Here is a 19,632-nt window from a genome sequence, read left to right as displayed (position 1 = left end):
CTAGGCCGCTGAACGCACCGAGGGACGAGAAGAGCGTGAAAAAAAGTGTTGCATATGAACTGTGGCTTCAACAAAAAAATAAATATTGTGATTTGAAAATAATTAAAGATTTGAGATTCATTGATCTATCTCTGCTAGACTAGCTACTCCTCAGTGCACGTCACTGCTTTCCTCCGTACAACATGTCTTTTGCCACTCAGGCTGAAGAGCCGATTCATAGGTGGAACGACCTTGGCGATTGGCTCTATGTTGACAACTGACTCAAGAAGTACCGCAACCGACAGAACTCGAAGCGCTCGGATCCTACTGTGACACTCTTTGGTTGAACACAAACAGATGTGTTGGTAGGAAATGCGGTGAGTTTCTGGGAAGTCGGGGACCTTTTGAAAACATACTTTCTCTTCATGCACACCAGGGGCCGAAGCCAGATCACCCCATCCCACAAAATCTTCTCTTAATCTGGCTCTGTTTATCGGCAGCGCACAAACAAGAAGATTTAGCTGCAGGTAGCTAGGACTTTCTGGGTTAATTACTTTATGGTTCAGGCTGAACATAGGCTTTTCAATTTGCAAGAGACAAAATTCTATTGTTTGTCCCTTTTCTGGCGGGAGATGAATGACAAAGATGTCGCGGTTCCCTCAGGTTCCCACACTCAACCCTTGTGCTCATAACCTGCAATGAAGGGAAAGGCCATAATAAGCCTTTGTATTGTACCGACTTTACATCCTCCCTTGGTAACTTTACACGCATTTTCAAGAAACATCTGCTTCTTTTTGCCCTACTGTGTTGATTGGTAGACAATTGATGATTGTCAGATAGTTCGAAGTACAGTTTGATCCGAGAAGTGGTTCCATAGTTAGCTTCCGTAAACGCGAGATTCCGGTAGGATCACGGAGTGCTTGTGATCTCGTTTTCATACATAGCGAGTGAAATTTTGATTGATTTGGTTCATTTTACTTCGCTTTTCTGCCTCATTTGGCTCATTGCGAAGATGGGGATGAGTGATGATATGATGAAATTGATCAATGGACACTCACAAACACCCATGCCCAGTCCGGATTCGAACCCGGGATACCTGGCATCGTAGCACGATGTGCTAACCGCTACGCTACGGGGGCCGGCGAAGTGAAATCTCGAGTGTGAAGCTGCCAGCTTGTTGTCCTCCCGAAAAAAAAGTGATCGACCAAATGTCCAACATATTGACGTTCTAAATTGGTGTCCGACTACCACACAGGAGCAGGGGTTTGACTCCCAGGGCGGTTCATCTCACATGTGATGAAGAATAAGTCACGTTTCATTTATGGAAGGAAACGAGGTATGAAGTAAACTTTTTATAGTAGTGTGTATGCTCTAGAAATATTACGTTTAAAAATTCTGCATATTTTTATGACTTTTTGTGATTTTTCTTAATTTAGACCAGGGTTATAAAAGGTCCAGGAACCCATAAGTTGTAATAGATTTTATTGGGTTCCGTTGCGGACCGGAACCTTTTTTCTCGCACAATTTAAATTCGGTCCAAGTAGGGTATTGTTTCATTTTAACGTAACTTAACGCGACGTCTACTTATTTTACGTGCCTGACGTCATTCTGATTCTACGTTACGAGGGTAAGGTCAAACCCACAAAAAAAACAATTAAACAAATACACAAAAGGCAATCATTAAGAACCTATTTACCTTTTGTCCCAGGGTAAGTGCCATCAGTTGGAGCCCAAGAGATTACATAGGGTAGAACAAATCACACTACAGGGTTAGTTCTATATATATACTGTAATTTCTATAAAAGAGCACATGCATAAACATTACATCATTGCCCCTTTCACTCATACTTTCACTCACACATTCATATCTCGGCAATCCAAAATACATGAGTAATTAATACAATAATAGTTCGGCGGCATGTTTAAAGTTAGCTACATTAATTTAAACTGATCTTAATTTGACATTTACTTTTGCATTTACGGAAAAGAAACTGTTCCGGTAGGAGCTTAACCTGCACTGTAAAAACACTACTCCTTTTATGTTGTTGTTGTTGAATGAATGTTAATCTATATATTGTTAATTTTGAGGTTAACGAGGATCACTGATATATAATTATATTGACAAATTATAGCGTCGTACAATCTGAATATCAAATACTTTGCATAATTTAATAACTGAAAGCTGTACGGTTTTACATGTTAAAATTATAGTTGGTGCAATTTAATCACCGTAATAAGCAATGTCATTTCGAGATTTTTATGTAATTAAAGCGAGTTCATTGGATGTCACGACGGGGCGAACGAAGCTTATCCATTTGCACGTTCCATTCACGGCTTACCTTTGTCGGCTCAGACTGAAGTCCTCGTGGTGGAAATGTGGAAGTTTGTAGGTGTGGTCAATAGATAGCTTCCGGGCGATAAGATAGGATCTCCGCATCTTCCTAGGTGGCAACTGGGTTGGACGCCCCCCCAGCAGGGCCTTTCTCTGTCTCTACTCCATATCGATAGTACACAGACACATGCGAAATAACACAACACGGAACGGTGCGACACACAAAGCGAATACTTTAAGCGGATGGTTCGCGAAAGATTGTGTATGATAACGCGTCGAAGAAAATCCGAGTAAAACTGGTTGATAGCGCGTCTAAGAAAATCTGAGTAAAACTGTCTGATAGCGCGTCGAAGAAAATCTGAATAATACTGTGTCTTCCGCTTCTCTGCGCGTCTATTTATTTGCGATTCAAAAGGTTCGTTACTGTACCCTCTCTGTCCAAGCGTTGCTAAATTGTCCTCAAGTCGTACCTTTTTGTCCTGCTATCTTCGCCCGTATATTTGGAGTTCTTTGACCTTTTCAAAAAGCACCTCGAAGAGAGGTTAGCATAAGACTGGGCCTATTGTAACCTGCACGCTCGTTCCGAAGACCGTGCCATGAAGTCTGTAGCTATTGTTATCCAGTCTAGCTGTTTAACCTTTAATATCGGGCTTAATTTATCTCCTATTAAATTCTGCTTTGGGGATTTCGTCGATGATAATCTGCTGCTGGGCTGTCTTTAATTTCAGTTGAATCTGACCATTGGTAATAAAGTTGTATTTTTATATTTCTTTACCCGAGGCTCGGCCTCTTCTCTCGGGAAACAGGCTAGTCCTTCGCTCTCCGCCGTCCAACTCTCGGTGAACAGCCACAATCCAATGCATATTATTGCTTATTACGATGATTAATTGATTTACCTGATAATTAGCAAGATTTTATCGTTATATCATTAAGAAAAGGTTACTAGATCGTATTTAAATTGATCCGGAAATATATTCCTGCACCGTATTTAAATTCATACTGAAAACAAGTTCTTGGACCGAATTGAGGCCTAGAACCCATTTACACTTGCCGATTTTTTTCTCCCGGATGGGAAATGAATTTATTTACAATTCCTGGAACTCTAACAACCCTGGAATTGTTAAAGATCAAGGAACGCATACATTCTAATTTGTTCTATAGGGTTTCGTAACAGGACCGGAACCTTTTTTTTTCTCGCACAATTTAAATTCGTACCAAATTGCGAATTGTTTCATTCCAATACGGAACTTGGACCCTATTTAAACTGATCGGGAAAAAAATGTTCGTTGACCGTATTGATCAGGAAATAAGGTTCCTGGACCGAATTTAAATTCATCTGGAAAAAATATTCCTGGACCGAATTGAAAACTTTACAGATGAGAAGGTTCATTACGGTCCAGAACCCATTTACGCTTGCTGATTTTCTCTCCTGGACCGGAATTGCATTTATTTAAAATTCCTGGACCTTTAACAACCCTGGCCTCCACCCGCAAATGCAGACGCTGTGGCTACTGCTTAGGCGGGAAAGTTGACTACACATACAAATAGAATTAATCCGAAGTTATATAACAAATAATTGTTACTTACATAATAATATCATGAAATATGGAGATCCAAAATACTTATCAAGCATTTCCTGTTATTTACCTCTAGTGGGAGCGAAAATCTTTTGCCCTTCGTGATGAACTCGGTTCCTGCAAATGTCTTCTTTGTGATGGTCCTTTCACCAATTTAATCTTAACTCATTCTCATCTTCACATTTAGCCAAAAAGTGTCAGAAAAGTGAAATAAAATGAACCAAGTCAAACAATCATTTCTATTTCGTTATTTTACGCCGCTTTTCTACCTCTTGGGTTAAATGCGACGATGAGATTGAATGATGATCCGAAGGAATAGCTATGTGAGAGACATGTTGCAACCGCACCTGTCCAAGGTCCGAACCTCGGACCTGTGGTTTCGTAGCGCGTCATGGTCATACTTCGGGATTGTAATCCTTTGAATGAAAAACTATAAAAGTAGGGTGAAAGAAAACAACGTTGCACTGTGCAAAAAAGCCATGTTTAGGTCCTCTAAGGAAAACTACAATTATTCAGTAAAATTAATTTTGAAGGACAAAGCTTGCGAAGTGTTTTTCCATTCGGTGACGCGTGGTCATCATATCGAGTCCCATCTAGTTTTGAGAGTGGAATTCGCTTATATGTTGATTTCCACTAGCTTCCCAATTGTCCTCACGATGTTTGGCCATCACAGAAATTTTGGAGTTCCTACCAGGGATCGAACCTTGAACCTGTCTTACCAAAGACGAGAGCGCAATAACTTTAGCACGCGGGAATTTTGTTATTGCTATTCCCATCATATATTCAGAGAAAAAGAAGATTACTTTTAAGAAATTAGATGCGTGCATAAAATTTCTTATATATCGTCATCATTCTCCAATGTGTACAGTACGACGCCACAAAAGACTCGGGTATGTCCCATAGAATAGTGGTTAACGGTGTCGCCTTGCACTAAAGGACGCCGGATTCGATTCTGGTATAAACAATATACATGGAACGCCTATCTTGAACTCATTACACAAACATTTCATTTTCGCACCGTTGTCATACTTGTACACCTGGTTCCAGCACCCTTTTATATCTAAACCCAAGGAAGAGGGTTTTTGTCTACTTCTCAATTTTCTTCGAGCAAATTTACAAATCTAAGGAATAAGGACTAATGACATTGTTCTTGGTGTCTCAAATCTGACATAAGAGAAAATACATGGATTTTTAAAGACTGTCTAGATGCCATTAAGTTAATGAGTTCATTCTGCATTTAGATTCCCGAATAATGGCCGTGGATTTAGCGAGTCTATATTCGTAAATTTTGGGGGCTACAGGTGAAAATAATGTTCTCTTCCAATATATATATGTAAGGCACACACACATACTGTACTTATATGTACTTATATGTAGGCCTATATGGTATATTAATAGTTTGTTAGTTTTTAAAGGCCTGATAGAAAAAATCTTAAGTTTTGGGCCCCCCAAACTGATCAACCTAGCCACGTCCCTGGCTTTACCTAATCTCTATGTACCTTGCGCCACTGACGCTAAACGTTAAGTTGTCTAAACTCGCCACACGTTTATGACGCCATCTGTTGTACCTCCGTGTAAACCAATTACATACCTCCTATTTCGTGCATTCACAGAATGTTGTAACATTTTTTCGATCCATCCACGTATCTTTCGGGGCATCATTGAATGATTGTAACGCCCATATCAGGAATCCTTCATTTTATGGCGTTTAGACGAAAATTTTAAAACTTTGAATCAATTTTCCCAAATGTAATTTGTAAATGTAAGCTTGTTTTTAATTCCGCTATTGCTGCATGTGGGGCGCTGAAACTACTAAGACTTGAAGACTACAAAAATCAATAGTAGGAATCAGAAGTACATCATTCACTTTACTAAATTTCAAGGCATCTACTACAAACACTTGGAAATAGAAGTAGAATTTCAAAACTTCAAGAACTGGTCCAGGTTGAGTCTGCATTGCACTGTTCTCTTCCAAGAGTTTTTTGAAGTTCCAGATCTTAGTTCAGTTCATCCATTTGTTGATGTTTATGTAGTGAAAACGCTCCTTGATGTTACTGGTGAAGTATGATGTCGTACTGTGCACATATATTTATATGTGAAGAAAATTTTCTCTCTCTCTCTCCTCTTCTCTTCCTCGTCTGTTTTCTTCTCTTTTTTCCTCTGTTTTCCCCAATCTTCTCTCTTAGTTCTCTCACCTTGTGACTGTAGGATTACTCCCAGCTATTACCTTCTGTTTCTTAGGCGAGTGGCGTGTTTCTGGAAAGAAATGGAGAAAATAACAATTAGCAATTCAAGAAATTAATACTAATAATCACATAATAACACGACGAGAACAATGATAATTTATTATTATTATTACTTTTATTACCGTGTAAACTAGACGAAAGTTTACCTTGCAGTTTCTGTTGGACAAAATTGGATCTGTTTGAGATTAAGATGTGGCATGGCCTGGCCACCCTGCGCTCATTATGCAAGAGTAGTGAGTCTGTGACAACGGTAATGGCAGACTCATAATGTTTTGTCCGAATGTCCTTGTATACTGCCAGAGATGGTACTAAGAGATAGTTGATATTCTGTACATGCGTCTTCGTTCTTCCAATGTAATTTTAATGAATTTTCTTGTATTTTAAGTACCTCCCGATACCGCAGTGGTAGCGTCAACGTTGTGTAATCAAGGGGTCCCGGGTTCGATACCCGGTCGAGGCACACAGTGGTTCGGATTCCTCTTTAAACTGTAGGTCCAGTCGCGATTAGCCTTTCTGTGCATAAAATGGACTTAAAACAACAATTCAATCAATCTTGTATTGTAATTTTCTAAAGAAATGCAGTTTTTTTATTAAATATTTTGACAATAGATGCCCCTGTCTATGGCGAGACTTCTTCAGTTACTTCATTAGAAGTCTCTTTCTCATTGATTTTTAAATTTCCAGTAAGTAATTGTCAAGAGTTTTTACTTAAACACATTTTTCATAGACAAAAACTTGTTTTCAGCAGTTCTAACGAGAGACAAGACAACGCACAGAATCTAATACACCAAGATTTTCTTTGCAAGATTTAAAATCGATGAGATAATATTGAAAACGTATACTCATGAAAGAAATAGTATATTTTTTTGTAAAAACAGGACACTTTTATAACTGAATATTATAGCAAAGCTTGGCGACTTGTAGCACGGAACTTGTTAGATGTTAGTTATTCTTACTATTAAACGTACTGTATCACATGTTTCATACATACTGTAAGCAGTGGCGTAGCGTTATAATACGCCCGTACGCCCGGCGTTCCCAGATTTAAAATTTCAAAAATGCGTAAATGCTGTGAATATAAAATAAAACTTGACTAATTTCATATATGTTTTACCTTCATGGCATTATAATGGCTATTTTTCGCGATCCGCTTGCAACGCTCCACTCTCAACACTCGTTCTAGCATATTTTTTCAATGCCTTTCCTGGCCGGACGCCGAGCAAGTTCGGCGTAAAGAACTCTATAATCCTTGCTGCCTTTCCGGAGGGAAAGCTTCGATGTCTACAGCATGCGCGTAAATACTCTGTCATACGCCAGCGTACGGAGCAGCAGAGGTCTACCGTAATTGGTTCATGTGACCCTTCCTGCCTTCTGAAGCAGACGACAGCGGTAGAATTCCTACCGTAATTGGTTCATGTGACCCTTCCTGCCTTCTGAAGCAGACGACAGCGGTAGAATTCCTACCTGGTTCTTCGCGCTCATGCAACTCGTGCTATGTGATGCTACAATACGCAATATTGACTGACGTAACTTTACCAATCTCAAATATACCGCTTCTGCATTGCATTATATAATTTATCGCACGAACAGCGATGTGCATTAGAAACTAAAAGATCAACACAGTTTTTGTCAAATAAGTTGGTGAAGTCCTCGTGGTAGAAATTCAGCCTGTGGCTGCTCTACCACTTAACCCGCAAAACTATTATTTTTTTATTGTTATTATTTTTTCGTTATTATCTAACTGCTTAATATTGTGTCAATGGAAATGTTTAGCATTCATTTGAAACTCTTAACATCGAATTGTCTCTGGACAAAATTATTTTAAAATGTTTATCAGCATTCTCAAGATGTAATAAACAGTGGTCTGAATTACTAATCGGCACTGTTACGTCAGTAGAGTGTACGATATTAGGATCATCCACCCACCTCCGTGTCAGAGTGCTTTGCACAGCTTGCCAAGACGACAGAGGTCCCTGGTTCGAATCCCGGCGTGAGCACGGGTGTTCTTTGTCAGTGTCCCTTCATCAATATCATCACTCATATTCATATTCGCAATTAACCAAAAGTGGTAGAAAAGCGAAGTAAAATAAACAAAATCAATCAGTAGTTCGATCATCGACAACAATGACGTGTACTGTTGTGCAGAGGCGCTTATGATTCAGGTAGGTTTCTTAATGACTTGCGTCATGCAGAAAGGTATAAAAAAAGGTATGAAACACCAGAGTTCAAAACATTTGTGGCATAGTGAGGCATCTCATTTTCTAGCTAAAACATGCATGGATGATGTTTTATTGAAAACCTAGCTGACTTCAGGCAAATAAACAATACCTGTGGCGACTAATTCCATAAGTAAATTATTAAGCAAGAAAGGGCCGACCCTTCCTTCGGACTTGGCGTTCCCACCCGATATGTCTATGCTACGCCACTGACTGTAAGTCAACTTTTCTTCCTTTGGATACACCTCTTATGCAGCATTAATTCAATTTTTGTCACTAGATGGCAGCATGTTAAATTTAAACAATAAGCTTAATACACACTCCCTTTTTGAAAAAAATATATATACGGAACTTTAGTCTGTTAAATCTTAATACCTGTAATTATTATTCCAGACCTATTTTTTGTTGGAATATTGGCAAAATATTACTTTGAAGCATATTTACATGTCTCATGTTGAGTTTCTCTACAAGTCTCTTGAAAGAAGACAGACTCAAGAAAAAAAGTTTTCACTTTTAAGTCCTTTCTATCTCTTTTCGTAGAGGTGAAAATGGGAGCCCCACACTCACCTTATCACAAAACAAAGAAAAGTGCAGCCAATATGCATACTCTTGTGTCGGAACAGGAAAAACTTGCACGATCTACAGAACGGAGCGTAAATAAATGTTCTCTCTGATTGAATCGGAAACAAGTCGTCTGATTCCACGAGGAGAAGAGACAGTTCACACCGTTGATGGTTCAGGACTGACGAAGGGGGTAAAGAGGAACAAAACCAAATTGTTATAAAATGATCGAACGGAATGAAACTGGTTTTCCCAATTTGCAATGCAGCAGTATTTCTTTCCTTTGCAATAAGGTGATTAGAATTCTAAATACAGAGCTTCCACCGGGATCCAACCCGGGAATCCTTGAATACAAGGCGACAACCCTAACTACCAGGCTGTCAGAGGAGGCTCAATCAATGCAATTATATCTTGCTGAAAGAGAAGCGAATTGTAATATTTTTTAGGTATCCCCACACAGCACAACATACCTTTTCCTTTTGTATATTCACGTATGGGGATTATCTTGTGGATGCGAGAACCAACAGAAGAAATCCTTTATCATTTCGTCACGGCTTACTCTCTAGTTTCCAGTTGGATAGACTGATATTTCTCTTTCGTAATGTGAAAAATGATAAACAATCAACGAACGAATGAGTTAAAATTTCGAGGTGGCCATTTTGCACCCTTCAAAGTATGCGAGGAAAACCCCCCCACCTAAGATCCTTACCTTAAAGTTAAGAACTGGGTGTTAAAAGCCGATTGAGAAAGATTGAAGGTGTAAGTTTGTAAAGGAATCTGCGCAGGACATACACAACACGTTAAAAAGGTAAGGATGTTCTCAGAAATAGTGCAAGATGCTCGCTCTTCTCAAAAACCTAAGAACATTTCAAAAGGACCGTCATCATCTTCCAACATGCATGATGAACAGTTGGGCAGTTTGTAGGAGGGAAGTAAAATGGCCACATTCAATGAGAATATGTCGAACATTGCTTTATGAGTAAGGTGATCGCCAGTACTTACAATGTGTGTTAAGAGTTTGCGTAGATAGACATTCTTGTACAATATTCCTTAAACGTACTATGTTGCTTTGGTCTCTTAAATGCGTGCCTGCACGCAACAAAATTAATGTAATTATTTTAGTATGAAGCACTCTGCGCATGAGTGTCTGTTGTAGGTCCTGTCAGAGTGCAAATAGGTTTCAGTTGTCGCATATTTACATTACTTGACGTCGTGTGCAAGTGGGCGAGATAAAGACCACATTTACAAGGGTTTCTTGGAATAATTAACACTTGAATGGCAGTAAGGTGATCTAGTGGGGTCTAAAAGCATAATGGAACAAGTTTTGATTTGTAACCCCTTGGCAAATACCTGGGTAAAATAAATGGAAAAAATCTGCTGCGCGATACATTATTGTCGTTGAAAATTCATAATTATCCTGGCAAACTCTATTTACCTTTCTCATAGACACGTGATTGTAGAGGAAACTTGCATTCCGCAATTGGCAACGTTGAAATAAAGAATATGTTCCTTGAACACATATTAACAGTTGTAAACTCTGTCTATATGGCTTTATATTAATCTATATGTTCATTCCATGGCAACAATAAGTAAGACACAAACAATTACGTATTGTCGAAACAAAGCAATAATTAAGTACCAGGTTCAATTGACAAATAAATTTACGTTTGCAATGATGTTTTTCTAAACAATGCATGTATTGCAAAATCAGAATTGACTTCTTAAATTATTTACCTTAATTGGATTAAAATCAAGCCAGACCGGAATATTTCTTTTGAATCAATATTAGATAAAGCAGATACTTTTATATCCTGTACAATGCCCTAGGTTTGATTTCACGGATGTTTGCTACGTGGAGAAATAATTGAAGATAGTCTATCTATATATCAGTCAATCAATGACATTGAGCTTACCCATGTCATCATTATAGTTTTCAGAATGATTATGTTGTTTATGTCCTGAAGAGCGAGCTCTGTGAACAACGTTGTTTTTGGACAATTCAAGAATAACGGAAGCTGTGGATGTGACTCGCACGGCGATAAAATCTTCACCTACAACTTGAAAATTCTGTTAATTTTTAAAACTTTCTTATCCATCATAATTTCTTTGTGAAATGTACGTACATTGTAACCTTTCATCTCATGTGTTTATTATAGAGAACAGGTTTCTGTTTTTACTGTTATTAATTTTTATAAAAGTTCCGGGTGTGACCTATGTGAATACCTAATCTGTTTACCCCATTTAATATCATAATACTTACCTATAGAGCGACCACAAGGAAAAAAACCTTGGACGAAAAGTCCCCGCGCAGCTTTCCCTTATTCCGTTCAGCTCGGGCCATAAGGAAGCATGGTCCACTCTCCCCCTCCCCTCCTCGCGGGAGTACGGTGCACAGGAGTCGCAGGTCTGCGCAGGTTGTTTTGCTTGTGGTTCCACTTTAATACTTTAGCTCAACAATATCAAAGGGGAAAACAATCTCCCCAACTTCTAAATTTTAATAACAACCAACTTTATTACAAATTTATTGAGCATTGTTTGTATACACTCAAATTTTAATGTAAAAAGACAACCTTTTTCACCATTTGCATTACTCTTTGATCTTAATCTGTATTCTTAAACCATTCCAGGAAATGTAAATATCAAATTAGTAACTCCCTAGTGTCCTGAGCTGTGGCAATGTGGTTAAGCTGTCAGGGTTTGGTCTTGAGCAAGGGAAGAAGCACCTGGTTCAAATCTAGTTGGGGGCAGCGTATCAACTTTTATCCAGATATTTCGGCCAATGTATGGGACCGTTGGCCATCCACCATCGTGAGGTAATTTAGGAGCTACGAATGAGTAGCGTAACCTGATCATGGGAACTTACAACAATAACTTGGGGTTCGTCGTGCTGACCACACCTCACCCCGTAACTGGTTAGATGATTGCTTGCCTCTGGTGAGGCATATGGGAGTGAGGTCGGCAGTCAGTAGGTAGGCCTTGATTCTAAAGGGCTGTTTCACCACGGGGGAGAGGGGTAGCTCCAGAGTACTGCAATATTTATCAGGGAATCTGCTTGGAAGTACACATAACTCTGTTTAAAGCTTTCATTTCGATGGGCGGAGATTTTCCAAATGCTTCCAGAAATGTCAATTTTATAATTCTTTTAGCAGACATTCCTGACTGACAAACACAATGTATTTATTTTTCCTTTTACCTTTGTCATTAAGCAATTCTACGAATTGACACCTGCCTGCAAGAACCTGGTACCTGGGAACTTGAGATCAGACTCATTGGCATCTGATCCTTCCTCAGAATAAGAAAAAAAGCATCTGCAACATCCAAGACTGAGACATGAGTATTTTATGATTGACTAGTTTCTGTATTTAGTTGATATCACACTTGATAATCTCTTCATACTTTTAATTTCCCTTTCTAATCAAGGTGATATAAGCTGTTGAACCATTTTCAGTGACTTCTGGTGCTGTAGTTTTTAACATAAAATACTCTTGTGTCAAATTAATGATTACAGTGAGGTAAAGAAGTCAATTTTCATGTAATTTGATGCTACAAAAGTTGAAACTTTTACTTACAAAGAACTGTAAGCAGAATTCCATTAAGAATCCATACAACTAGCTTTGATTCAGCTGGGGATAATAAAATTGTGTGTACAGAGAAGGAGATCTTGAAATAGGAATGTAGGTGCGACTTTCGATCGGGCAATGTCATTGCTGAGTAATGAAAGTGAGAGACATTGGCCGGGAGGAAGTCGTGGCTGATCGGGAAGTTGCGTTTGGGGATTGTTGGGAGAAGAAGGTGCCAGAGAGAGAAAGAGGGGTGGTATTCTTGAAGTGAGGAGGTACCAGGATAGGAGAGAGAATGTATTTATTTATTTACTTACCTTAACAGAAATAAACCTCCAATTAGAGACGGCAGATTGGTTTAAAAAAATATAATATAATACAATTACTCAAAGTCTGTTAAATAACAATTCTTCTATTAGCATCTCCAGTTACTTCTACAGGGTATTCCCGACTTCTGACGACTTTTCCACTTGTTGAGCTTTTCAGGAATTCTACCCAGCAGACTTCTGCACCTCTGGATCCCTGCAGTACTGTTTACATCTACTCACCAATAACTGTCAGCAAACTTCTGGCCGATAATCAAAAGTTCTCAGTGTCGGGCATTCACGTTGTAGCGCCAAAATTAACTGTTATGCGCACAACGTCGGGGGGGGGGGGGGGCGTTGAAACCTTCGACGGAAGTCAATTCTAGGAGGGGAAAACATTGATGGCCAAGGGCACCTGCAGGGGGCACAGAGGAGCAATTTCAAATTTATAAAAATACATTTCGCCAAATTTTCTTGCTCGCTTCGCTTGCAATGCCTGCTTTTCTCAGTCTCGTCAAGTTTCAGAGCCGTAGCTATAACTTGACAAGTTTAAAAACAAGACGCTGCAAGTAGCTGTTGCGCATCTCACACCACATTTCCCCTCTCCATTGTTCGCAGCAACGTTGTTTCGCAGTGTTGCAGCCTGGTCTGAGGATTTTCATCGAAATTTGTATTCGCTTTTTCATGGGCTGTTTTCTACCTGTCGGAGTACAGAAATTCAGCTCACCTTTCGCCAACGACTCTTTCCCTTCTCTTAAAACTTGGCCTCCCCGATGGCGCAGTGGTAGCGTTGTCGCCTTGTAATCCCGGGTTCGATTCCCGGTTGAGGCACATAGTGGTTCGGATCCCACTTTAAACTGTAGGTCCAGTCCTGATTAGCCTTACTGTGCATAAAGTGGACTTAAAATAACAAATCAATCCAATCCAATTCTTTCAAAACTTGAGAAACCATCCATTCAGATATTCCCGTGGCGGCGCTTGTGGACTCGACAACATTATGTAACTCCTTCTGATTTCGCAAATATGTTGCAACATTGTAAACAATTTCTCTGGCCTGTCCTCTAAGGAGCTTTCCAGAGCAGATTGTGGATTTCGTTGGACCCGGCATGATTTGATTTTTGCATTTCAAAAATATGCAGCCAAGAGTAAAGAGCAAGAACATTTCAATGCTTTAAAAAAGAACACAGGCAAGCATGTTATCAGATTGCCTTCTCGTAGCGATTGTTGTACGATAAACAAAAGAACCCCCACCCCACTCGGCTTTTTTTTTAAAAAAAAAAAACTAAAACTAAACACGCCACTGCTCGATGTCGCATTCAGAAAATGAAGTAATTCGCCCAGTAGTTTCTCTTCGTTATAAACGTTAACCCGCGTGCGTAATACTACAGTTTACGATCCGCGCACCGCACGCATTTTCTAAGACCGCATTAAATCAAATGAACCACTGATAAACTGATATGAGTCGCCATCGTCAATGTACACAGTAAAGATAGTTTGTCATATTTGTTTTAGCTTAATTTTGCTGAGTTGGCACCACTCGTAATCTCAAGCCAAGACTAGTGCGTAGAAGAGTGGTGGGGAGGATGACGTAATAGGAAGTGCTCCGCAGCGATCTGCGCATATCGGGACTTAACTTGTCAGGCTATAGGAGGCGGCGGGAGTCGGCCATGGGCGCCAAATGATCTAAATTTAAAAAGTTGTGAAAGAGAGAATGCCGTGGCGCCATGTGATATTATTTGCTCCCTATTAAATCAATATCGTTTTAAATTGCAAAAATTGAGTCTAAAATTTTTTGCTTCGCTCGCAATATGATTGTTTTCTGTAATGTAATGTAGTTAAATAATATGTTTTGTATATATGTATTGAATAAACTTTGAATACGTACATAATTAGTGTTAGCATCTTGCATATGCATTTTCATATTTTATGTCGCTCCATGTTGCATATGTGTAAAACATACTCTATGTGATCAAAAATATCCGGACACTCACTGGAATTAGGGCGTGAAGTTAGAAGCATCCTCCATCGGATACACTGGCAATCAATACCGTGTGGGGCCACCCTTGGCCTTGATGACAGCCTCCACTCTCGCAGGCATACTGGCAATCAGGTGGCGAAAGGTATCGTGGGGAATGGCGGCCCATTCTTCGTGAAGTGCCGAGATGAGAAGAGCAGTGGATGTTGGTCTGCATGGTCTGGCACGAAGTCGGCGTTCCAAAACATCCCAGAGATGTTCAATGGGATTCAAATCGGGGCTTTACACAGGCCAGGCCATAAGTGGGACGTTGTTATCTTGAAACCACTGTCCCACACAGCCCGCAGTGTGGACGAGAGCATTGTCGTGTTGAAACACGCAATCATCATCCACGAACTGTTCTTCGATGGTAGGCAGCATGAACGTTTGTAAAATGTCAACATAATGATGTGCCGTGACAGTACCGTGCAAAGCAACGAGGGGACCAAGCCCCTTCCAGGAAAAACATGCCCACACTGTCACCCCACCTCCACCGAATTTCACTGTCGGCACAACACAGGATGCTAAATGTCGTTCATGATGCCTTCGCCACACCTACACACGACCATCGGATCGCCACATGGTATAACGCGATTCGTCACTCCACATCACGGATTTCCACTGTTCTAACGACCAGTTGCGCCTCTCCTTACACCATGCGAGGCGGCGCTTCGTGTTTCGTTGGGTGATGTGGGGCTTATGGACAGCCGCTCGTCCATGGTAACCGAGTCGTCGTACCTCATGTCGCAGAGTCATGCTGCTAGGATTACATCCTGCCCTGGTTTGGAATTCCTGTGTGATGGTGGCGATCGCTGATTGCCGGTTCTCTCGTACTACCCTATTCAACACTCGGCGGTTTCTGTCTGTCAACATGAGCGCTCGACCAGAACGTTTTACGGTTGTACACGTCCCATTACGTTTCCACTTTACTATCTCATCGGCGACAGTGGATTTTGGGATGTTTAGGAGGGTGGATATCTCGTGCACTGACTTGTTACTCCTGTGGCACCCAGTCACTTCACCACGTTCAAAGTCTGTAAGTTCCTTCGACCGACCGATTCTGCTGTCTCGTGCACTATGCTGCCTGTAGTGGTCCCTTGCTTGCTTCACCTCGCTGTAGATGGCACCACAGAGTGGCCTACTATGCGCAACACACATTTTGCCTGGTGTCCGGATATTTTTGATCACATAGAGTATGTTGTACATGAAAGTTATACATGTTATATGTACAAAAAATATCTTGGGCATGCATTTATCATTCATTTTCTGCCATTCAAAAATACAGTTTGTGTGCTTGTTTTCAATTATTAGCTAATATAAAATTGCTGGTGTTGAAAAATATTTCAAATCGTTCGTTCCAAATAAATGCTTTAGCACAGACATCTACCCCCTTTTGCGTAATTTATGAGGGTAATAACGTCTTAGATACTACTACTACTACCACTAGTAGTAATAATGCCATTACTAATGTTATTATTATTACTATTATTATTATTATTAGTACGTTTATCCTGGTACTTGCCCCCTCCAGACAAAAATTCGTGGTTGCGCCTCTAACCTTACTTCCACACTCGCCTTCCGTATCATCACGTATGCAACTTTCAATAACCATTACACAATCGAAACTCAGTTTCTAAGTATTGCTTCATTGAATATTGAGGGCAAGATAAGATTTATTAGCTTTGAAGTTGAAACATCGCCCGCGAAAATAATACTTTGAACATCTCGTAGGTAGCCAACACTAATTAATAGTTGCACTGTGTTACTTTACTTTATATGCGTTTGTTGAGGAGTTGTGCTGAAAATATAATGTACAACTTACAGGACAGACGTTTCTCCCTTGCACATCCTTTCAATCTTCTCGTCAATCAATGAGAACAGCTGTCATGTAAATAAACCCAAAATAAGCTATTCAATGTAAAGCATACTTATCAAAGCAAGGAAAATTTTTATCAATGGTTTTGTATTAACTATATAATACGTTGTATACACGTCTATTATATTATAATTGAAAGATATCGTACAAATATAATACTATTTTGCTGGCTTTAATTTATTTTATATGTGCTTTAAAAAGCCTCGTTGGTTCAGTCGGTAAATAATCTGACTGTCACGCTGAAGAGGAGGATTTTGTTTCCAGGGTGGTTGGTCCCGAGGGGGATTTTCTCAGCAACGTCCTTGCATGAAAACTGCTTTGAGGTTCACCAGGGGTCTAAAAGAAATAGTATTTTGGGGGCCGGAACGTGATGCTAACACCACCTTCATAAATGGCCGGGATTGTGAATCATAATCCCTATATTCATTCATGGCATGTTACAACGCGCAGAAGGTACTTTTGCTTTTAAAACTTAGTGCATATTTAGTCGCCCACCGTGGCCGTTCGGTCTAAGACGTCATGCTTTGGGCTCTGGCTACGGAACGCGCGTGTTTGAGTCTCCTAGGGGAAGCGTATCAACTTTCCTTCTGAGGTTTCGGACTGTGTATGGGACCGGTGACCACCCACCGTTGTGAGGAAATTGGAGAGCTACGAATGAGTAGCGTAATTCGGTCATGGAAACTTACAAAAATGACTGGGGGGTGGGGGTGTCGTCGGGCTGACCTCACGTCACAGGTTGGGTGATCTTCCGCCTCGGCAGGTGGAAGTGAGGCCGGCAGTCGGTAGGTAGGCCTTAGCCCTGTATTATAGCTCGACCACAAGGAAAAAACCTTCCTTCAAATGCGTTCGCGCATCTTCCCTGCCGTTGTCGGTGCTCGTGGCAGTGTTGCCAGGTCAGACTTGAAAAAATTGGGAGATTGTTCCTTGGAAAACCAGATCTACTACAAAATCCGATGATCTAATAGTACCGGCTGAACGACGTTTTCGGAGGCAGGGTGCGGCATAGGCGTGTGCACTGGGGGGAAGGGCAAGGGAGCGTCCGCAGATTTTTTCCAGCGAAGGGGAAACAATGTATTTTTATCAGGCGGGTAAACGAGACATATTACCCCGTAATAATGTTGCCCTCTCAGAAAACGCCACTTGAGTTTGAAATTATCACGTTCATACATTCCTATTTTAATAATGGATGTAAATTACTGTGACTGAAATCAACTCCTACATCTGAAATAATAGGTACTTTTATGTCAACATTCATTTTCCAGAAGGGTAAGGGGGTGGCGACCATCCTTGCACTTCCTTCTGGACGTCCATGCCGCTATATAATTTTGTAGGAAATTAAGTATTTAAGAATAGTATATTAAGGATAGAAAATTAAGTATTTTCAAGCCGATGAAAGTTTCTCTAGCAAATTTCTTGTTATTAACACTCACATCCTTTATTCGTCAGTTATGCTGCCTCTATGTTGCTGCATTCAATATATATACATTATATAATATATATACTATATATATATACACATACACACACACACACACATGTATAAAATAATTTGCCCACGTTACGAAGTCAGTGTTTCTACCTAGTAAGGCAAGAACGTTTCACTGTGTTTGTGTCACTTCATCCATTTCATCAGTTTTTCATTCATCCATATTGTCGCACTTACCCGTAGAGGCACAAAAGCGACGTAAAATAACTAAAATAGAAATAGTTTTTGGGTGGGATAAAATACATCCATCTAAAAATAGTAATGTAGTAATAGTAATAAAATAATAATTATTATTATGTCCTAGCACAATTGAGTAGTGTTTGGCATAATTTCAGAGTTCAAACAGCACTTTTCACGGCTGAGTGGAGTTCCACTCTACCTCTCCACTCCATTTTCAAGTGACATGAGCAAGAAACGTGTTTTTGAGCAGGCCGTTGGAGGTGCCATAGCAATAGTATATTAAGGAATTCTCCATAGAAATCAATAGGTCTGGCAACACTGACATGAGCCGCGCCTAAGGCTCCTTCACCCTGTTCTTTTCCCCACCCGCCAGCGCGATGAGGTTCTGCGCAGGTTTCTTTGCTTGTGGTTCCACAAAGTACACATTTGAATATATGCCGCGAGAATACACATTATGAAATTTGTTTGACTCAACTCAAACATACTGCAGAAACTCTTTCCACGTAGATTTAATAGCCGGCATCCGTGGCAGAGTGGTTAGCACATCGCGCTACGAAAGGGCTCCAGGTTCGAATCCCGGCCTGGGTATGGATGTTTGTGAGTGTCCATTCATCAATTTCATCATCTTGACTCATCCCCATCTTCGCAATTAGCCAAAAGTGGCAGAAAAGTGAAGTAAAATAAACCAAATAAAAATATTAAAAACTAGATTTAATATTTTATATTTGTGTTGCTTGATTGAATTGGTGTTTTAAGTCCGCTTTTTGCACAGAAAGGCTAATTGGGACTGGACCTACAGTTTAAAGTGGGATCCGAACCACTATGTATCTACACCGGGTATCGAACCCGGGACCCCTTGACTACAAGGCGACGGCGTTACCACTAGGCCATCGGGGAGGCCATATTTGTGTTCCTTCACAAGACTTATTTTCTAATTGCGCACTGTATTATTAGTAAAACACATTTTATGTGTGTGTTGGATATGGTATAAGATTTAATTAGGAAAAGCGATGGACAATATAATATTTATACTAAGTAAATTAATGTATTATGTTCTTACAACAAATGTAACTATTACAGAATAGGAAGCAAGTGCCGAAATTGGCCGTAAGTTGTTTTTTTTTTTTTTTTAATTCCTCGCAGTAGTAAATATTGTTACAAATAAAATCTAAAAATTTAGAGCCTCAACTTTGGTGGATAAAAGACCAAATTATAATTCTCAGCTTGCATTTACCTTCCATTATTAGAAGTATCATTCGACCGAAAAGCAATCTCTGACTGTTGGCTGATAAATGGGACG

General features: G+C 40.0%; 1 protein-coding gene across 1 annotated transcript; it reads right to left on the bottom strand.

Annotated features, from left to right (window-relative positions):
* Positions 1-15,345: 15,345 nt before the first annotated feature.
* Positions 15,346-15,948, bottom strand: LOC145980886 (uncharacterized). The gene has a single exon (XM_083113970.1). It carries the CDS (start codon positions 15,946-15,948, stop codon positions 15,346-15,348), a length of 603 nt encoding a protein of 200 aa, XP_082970096.1.
* Between the last annotated feature and the right edge of the window lie 3,684 nt (positions 15,949-19,632).

Source organism: Lepisma saccharinum, chromosome 28, assembly GCF_977018435.1.
Source record: "Lepisma saccharinum chromosome 28, izLepSacc3.1, whole genome shotgun sequence".
Taxonomy (NCBI): domain Eukaryota; kingdom Metazoa; phylum Arthropoda; class Insecta; order Zygentoma; family Lepismatidae; genus Lepisma; species Lepisma saccharinum.
The sequence above is the reverse complement of the archived record's forward strand: the minus strand, read 5'-3'. Positions and strand labels throughout refer to the sequence as shown.